At 37.7% G+C, this 6,500-nt stretch overlaps 1 protein-coding gene across 1 annotated transcript in view; it reads right to left on the bottom strand.

Moving 5' to 3' along the window:
- Positions 1-1,398: 1,398 nt before the first annotated feature.
- LOC122266575 (xaa-Pro aminopeptidase 3) overlaps positions 1,399-6,500 on the bottom strand; it is a 19,965-nt gene continuing 14,863 nt past the window's right edge. Inside the window, exons 4-7 of the mRNA XM_043036367.2 lie at positions 4,591-5,233; positions 4,228-4,469; positions 2,551-2,671; positions 1,399-1,897 (exon numbers count right to left, since the gene is read on the bottom strand). Of these exons, the coding sequence (XP_042892301.2) occupies positions 1,728-1,897; positions 2,551-2,671; positions 4,228-4,469; positions 4,591-5,233 (1,176 nt within the window). The 3' untranslated portion in view covers positions 1,399-1,727. The remainder of the gene's footprint in view (positions 1,898-2,550; positions 2,672-4,227; positions 4,470-4,590; positions 5,234-6,500) is intronic.

The following is a 6,500-nucleotide window of genomic DNA, read 5'->3' as shown; positions in this document are numbered from 1 at the left end:
TCCAATTTGCCAGGTGAATATAAAATGGGCAAGTTCAAATTTATCTGTTAAGAAATGGATTTTGGTTTACAAGCTATTTGTCAAAAATGTTCAGCACAGAGTATCAATGATGATCTACTTTAAACACATGAATATGAATAACAACTAATAACAATTAATCATTTAAATGCATTCATTCTTGTCTGCATATCAAAAGCTAACTCTATCAAATGCTGTTCTATTTAAGAAAATTTGTTAACAGTAAAATTTATTGAAGGAGTATGAGAGCAGGAGTATTTAACAGTCTAAGGTTTGTGCAAGATAAAAGCTTGTAACAACAAGTATGTCTCACTTCAGGCTTAAGAACAGTATGTTACAGTTACATTCTTCAAAGTTCAAAATACAGATAAAAAAGACTTTTATCAAAACAAGTTCTTGAGGTAAGGGTTCCTTATTCAAATTACCAAAAATATCATTTGATTGCACTGTAAAATGCATAGCTACTATATGTATAGTTATCTTAACACTGATGCAAATGTTACATAATTGCTTTGGCACTTAGACCTGACCAAAATTAGTTTCAAAACACAAGTCCCCTGATATTTAAGTTAGAAAAGGTAATTTTCCAGAAAGCCAAGAACAAAAGGACCAAAAGACAGGAAACTTTGTTATCTAACACAATTAAATAATATGGACAGTGTAAAGAAAAAAAAAAAAAAAAAAAAAAAAAAAAAAAAAAAAAAAAAATATATATATATATATATATATATATATATATATATATATATATATAATAATAATAATAATAATAATAATACCAAATTTTCTTCATGTGAAAGAAAGATGGAAGGAAAAAAAGCGAGACAGGTGTATGGAGGGAGAGAGGGAGAGAGGGAGGGAAGGAGAGAGGGAGAGAGAGAGAGAGGGAGAAAGAGAGAGAAAGAGAAAGAGAGAGAAAGAAAATTAAATACTAACTGAACATCACCTAAAGATGACTTGGAGGTAACCAAAACATGCAATTTTCTGGGAATTTCACTGTGTGTATGTTGTGGTTGTGTGAGTGTGAGTGTGAGTGTGAGTGTGTGTGTGTGTGTGTGTGTGTGTGTGTGTGTGTGTGTGTGTGTGTGTGTGTGTGTGTGTGTGTGTGTGTGTGAGTGTGTGTGTGTGTGTGTGTGTGTGTGTGTGTGTGTGTGTGTGTGTGTGTGTGTGTGTGTGTGTGTGTGTGTGCGTGTGTGTGTCTGTGTCTGTGTGTCTGTGTGTGTGTGTCTGTGTGTGTGTGCGTGTGTGTGTGTGTCTGTGTGTGTGTGTCTGTGTGTGTGTGAGTGTTTTACGGACTGACCCTTAACAGGATCTTGACACAAAATAGACAACCCTGAATGTGTCAAATCTAGGACACAATAGCAAAAAAACACATTATCTAAAAAACAAAATTTATTTTGACAAATGAAGAAGGCATGAATGAGAATAAATCATTCCATAATGCAAGATAAATAATTTAGAATTATATCTTCAATTAATTCCAATGATGATTTAATATTGAAACTTATATTACCTATTCCCATTCATACTTTCTTATACAACAAATATTTTATGTTAAATTGAAAGAGGAAGCCAAGCAGGCTGAGCCATAGCATTACACATGACTAGCTAAAAAACAATTGTTTCTCATTAATTGTAATCAGAAAAAACAAACAAACTTACCAAAAGGATCACACACTGACAATAACACTGCTTTATTAAATAAACATTCACTTATAATCTGCACCGACAATAGCTTCTATTTCATCAGGGTGCTTTGGACAAGAACTACTGAGAACCTCCACTCCATCTTCCGTAATAAGTATGTCATCTTCCAACCGCACTCCAATACCTAAATATCTTGATGGTACACTATTATTGTTTTCACTGATATATATACCTGGAAAGGGAGAGAGAAAAAAATTAAAAACAGAAAGTTATATTCCAAACAGTTTACTTTCTACACTCATAGTCAATACAGACTGTCTCTTGATGCATGAATTTTCAGCTGATTTCCAAACTGTCTGATAGATTCTTCTGTGATATGAAACACAATAATAGTTATCGTCATAATCAAAGTACAATAACAATCTTACAAAAAAAAGAAGATTGAACATAGATGTAAACTGATCATCAGTTCTAATGATTGAAAATAGTATTAATAACAGTGGTGGTGGATATGATGATGACACTAATGATGATATGCCAAGAACAACAAAAACGATAGCTTCAACAAAATAAATAAAATATTACTTTAAAATCATCCTATATATTCTGCTAATAATATCATAACAACTAACAATAATGATACTCATGACAATGATGATAATATATCACTTATGAATGATAAATACAGCACTACAAATTATCATCATCAAACAAGTTTTCCAAATGCCATTATGCACAATGCAGATACTCAGACATAACCTTTTACTCCATCAGCATATGTATATGACAAGATGCATGTATAGGCACAAAGATATTAAACTATCTAATCAATATGGCTTTGCAACACATATACATTACAAAGTATAAATATCACACATAAATTACCTGGCTCAACTGTGATGACACACCCGGCCTTCAGTGGGTTATTTCTCGGCACTGTTGGAGTGTCATGGACATCCATGCCCAGGTAATGACTGACGTGGTGTGGGCAGAAACCATATGCAGCCTAGGGAGGAAAAGTGGAAAATCGTAAAGACAATAATATGTGGAAATTATGAGAAAAAGGGGGGAAATTATAATATAAAGAAGACAAGGTGAGCAATAAAGAAAGGGGAAAAAGTGGAGGAGGAAGGGGAAGAGAATGTAAGGGTGAGCGGAAAAGGAAAGGAGGGGATAGGAGAAGGCAGAGGAGGAGGAGGAGGACGAGGAGGAGGAGGAGGAGGAGGAGGAGGAGGAGGAGGAGGAGGAGGAGGAGGAGGGAGAGGAAGAGGAGGAGAGGGAGGAGGAGGAAGAGGAGAGGAGGGAAGAGGAGGAGGAGGAAGAGGAGGAGGAGGAAGAGGAGGAGGAGGAGGAGGAGAGGAGGAGGAGGAGGGAGGAGGAGGAGGAGGAGGAGGAGGAGGAGGAGGAGGAGGAGGAGGAGAAGAAGAAGAAGAAGAAGAAGAAGAAGAAGAAGAAGAAGAAGAAGGAGGAAGAGATAGATAATAAGGGAGAAGAGGAAGAGGAGGAATGGGAGGAGCAAGAGAAGGAGAAAGAGAAGGAGGAGGAGGAAGAGGAGGAATTACAACAGGAGGAGAAGGAGGTAGGGAAGGAGCAAGAGAAGGAGGAGAAAGAGAAGGAGGAGGAGGAGGAGGAGGTGGAGGAGGAAGATGAGGAGGGTGAAGATAAGGGGGAAGAAGAGGAGGTGGAGTCAGAGAAGTAAAAGAAAGAGCAAGAGGTGGAGGGAATAGAGGGAAAAGAAGAGGAAGAAGAGAAGCAAGAAGATGAGAAGGAAGTAAGAGAAGGGGGAGGAATAACAAAAAAGTAGGTAATAAATCTATGAACAGCACAAAAGAGAAGAGAGAATCATGTATGAACATGGGAAAGGGAAATATACACTAAGAACAAGAAAATGCAGTGTGAGCAGGTGAAAAAGTTATGGTAGCTGTAGTAATAAAGTTTGAACAGAGCAAATACTAAAAGTGGATATATAGATATATGAAAAATTCAGTCTGTTTTACCCTCTCACACTGGTTGACATATTATCACATCAGTGAAATATTTCGCTCTCCCCGGGTGATGTCCTAAAATGTCAAGATCTCTCCCTCAAAACGTATGTTTTACATCATTACATACGCACTTAATCACAGGAGCTCCACTTGTATAGACACATTTTTATTCACTTGCAAAAGTAATGTACACAAATACAAAAAATCAAATTATCATCCCATTGAATAGAGGAGCAGTGTGGCACTGTGCCAGGAGAGATCTCACGCTTAGTCACTGTGCACGCTTGTTATCTAGCTGGTGGTAGCAGCATTACACAAATATAAGCCCCAGTGTAAATGGGTTTATGCAAAATGAAATATGATGAGCAAAGATAAAACAAACATATGTGACCTGAACACATATAATAATCTCTACAGAATTTGCTTATTTACTATCATTAAAAAAAATAATTTAAAAAAAAGAGAGAAAGGAAAATAGGCACTTTCTAAATTATGAAAGAAGAGAAAAAGAAAGAAAGAAAAAGAAAAAGAAAGAAAAAGAAGAAGAATGAAAGGAAGAAAAAGAAAGAAAACTGACCCGCATTAACTGTCCATTTGAGAAGCTGGTGGGTAGGATGCACAGTTCCTTAAGGACGGCACCAAGCTTGGCACACATGATAGAAAAGAGCTGGTCCAAGGTGGGTCGCTTGATGCAAGCTGCTATGACCTCCTGCTGCACCTCCAAAACTGCCTCATATACATCCCTTTGGGCAGGTGTGAATTCTCCACTGATGGGCCAAGTGCGTGTCACATCTCCACTATATCCTCTAAATTCACTTCCTGCAAATTAATATTTTGATTTAAAAATGGCAAATAAAGTATATTAATTAAATAATAGACAAGAATAATAGAATTAAACACTGAAAATCTATAAATCCATGACAAAATAATCAGTTCTTACCTGCATCCATAAGCACCATCTCTCCTGGATTTATTATTTGATTATTGTTGATATAATGAATGATGTTTGCTCTCTGACCCCCTGCCACAACAGGTGGATATGCAAGATAGTCTCCTCCACGCATCCGGCACTGGTAGTCCACTGTCGCAAATAGCTGGTGTTCCATGACTGGTGCTCTGGTGGCTCTCATTGTTGCTGCCAAGGATTCCCCACTTATTCTACATGTGTGCCTCATCAGTTCTATTTCTGCTGGAGACTTAATGACTCTGAGTGCATGAAGATGGGATTTAGGGGACTCTAACCCTCCCTGTCTACCACCTACGACCCAACTCTGGATCATGCGATGTATCTCTGGATTAGGTGGAGTGTGATTGTGGTACCAAAGAGTTGGGGAGCTGAGGTCAGACTCTAAGTGGCCCAGGTAGCGTGTTAATTCTGACAATGGGAGCCCCATGTCAACACCCCAAACATCTGAGGCCCCTGCTGGGCCTGTGCGAGGGCCATCCCACAGTTCTTGTGAAGGGTCATGTCTTGGAGTGAACATAACAGCCTTGTGAGTTGGGAGTTTCCTTCCAGGAAGTGAATGCAGAACTAAAACACAATCAGCTTCCAGGCAACCGCTCATGTAGAGCATATCTGTATCCTGAAAAAAGAAAGAAGAAAAAAAAACATCAACTCATCAACCTAGAACAGGATAAAAACAGATATATATATATATATATATATATATATATATATATATATATATATATATATATATATATATATATATATATATATATATATATATACATATAGACACTAAAAGTTCTTTCTTGGGAGAAAAGGTGCAAAAGCAGTGTCCAAGGGCTCAAGGCTTTCTGGTAGAGAACCATACATCCAATTTCAGAAAAGGCTTGCTTGGCAGTTTGAAGCTTCTTAGGTGAAAGATGCCTGAACTAGGAGTGCACCAGAGGACCTGTAATATTAATGTGATGGAAGATTCCAATTTTGATGTTTTAGGCCAATGGCAACCATGGAGGCAGTTGCTTCCATCAGTTTGTACCTGTCACGGTAAAAACAAAATCCAGAGAATGATGGCTGATGGCCAGGGGTCCTATGAGGCTTGGTGTGGCCCTGGCCCCGTATTTGTATCAAAACTAATTTTTTATCATAACGTCCATACCGATGGTGTCTGCGTTGTGTATGGTAGAGCTACCTGCCGTGATTCGTTGGTTGCTGAGCCATAACCTGGTAGCCTAGCAAGAGCTTACATTTCAGTTCAAGCTGTGTTGTTGTTGTGGCATGTTGAGGAGTCAATGAGCACGAGCTCTGATGGAAAGTATCAACTCCCACAGGAGATAGCTCTTGGGGTACTCATACTTGACATTCTCAACTTTTTCATCCAGCCACACCAAAATTTGAGAGACATCCTCTGGGATGGCCTCCAGCACATAATCGCATTTGATGCAGTTACCAGTGACTTTCCTGAGGCAAAACAAGACTTCCGCTCACTGGAACCACGAAACAGGTCCTTGTCTTCAGAGGGTTGACAATTTTACAGCAATGGCAGACTTGGTGACAAGACAAAACATGTGTTACAGGACACTGGACTCATACGGACTGAAGCTACAGTCTACTGCTGGTTCTCTAAGTCTACGAAGATTGAATTTCAATTGAGAAAAATGAGAAATACACAATTTTGTGGGTCTGTGTTACCATAATATATACCTGCAGACAAATCAAAGTACTCTTTGGCAAGCTATCATGACTAAAATGAAATAAACGCTTTTTTATTTGAAATCTGAAGAAAAAAAAAAAATATATATATACATAAATATATATATATATATATATATATATATATATATATATATATATATATATATATATATATATATATATATATATATGTACTGCTGCAGCAAAGA

The sequence above is a fragment of the Penaeus japonicus genome, unplaced genomic scaffold (assembly GCF_977035675.1).
Source record: "Penaeus japonicus unplaced genomic scaffold, GWHDUDI00000001_assembly GWHDUDI00000033, whole genome shotgun sequence".
Taxonomy (NCBI): Eukaryota; Metazoa; Arthropoda; class Malacostraca; order Decapoda; family Penaeidae; genus Penaeus; species Penaeus japonicus.
Note: the sequence above shows the minus strand (reverse complement) of the source record. Positions and strands in the feature narration are given on the sequence as shown.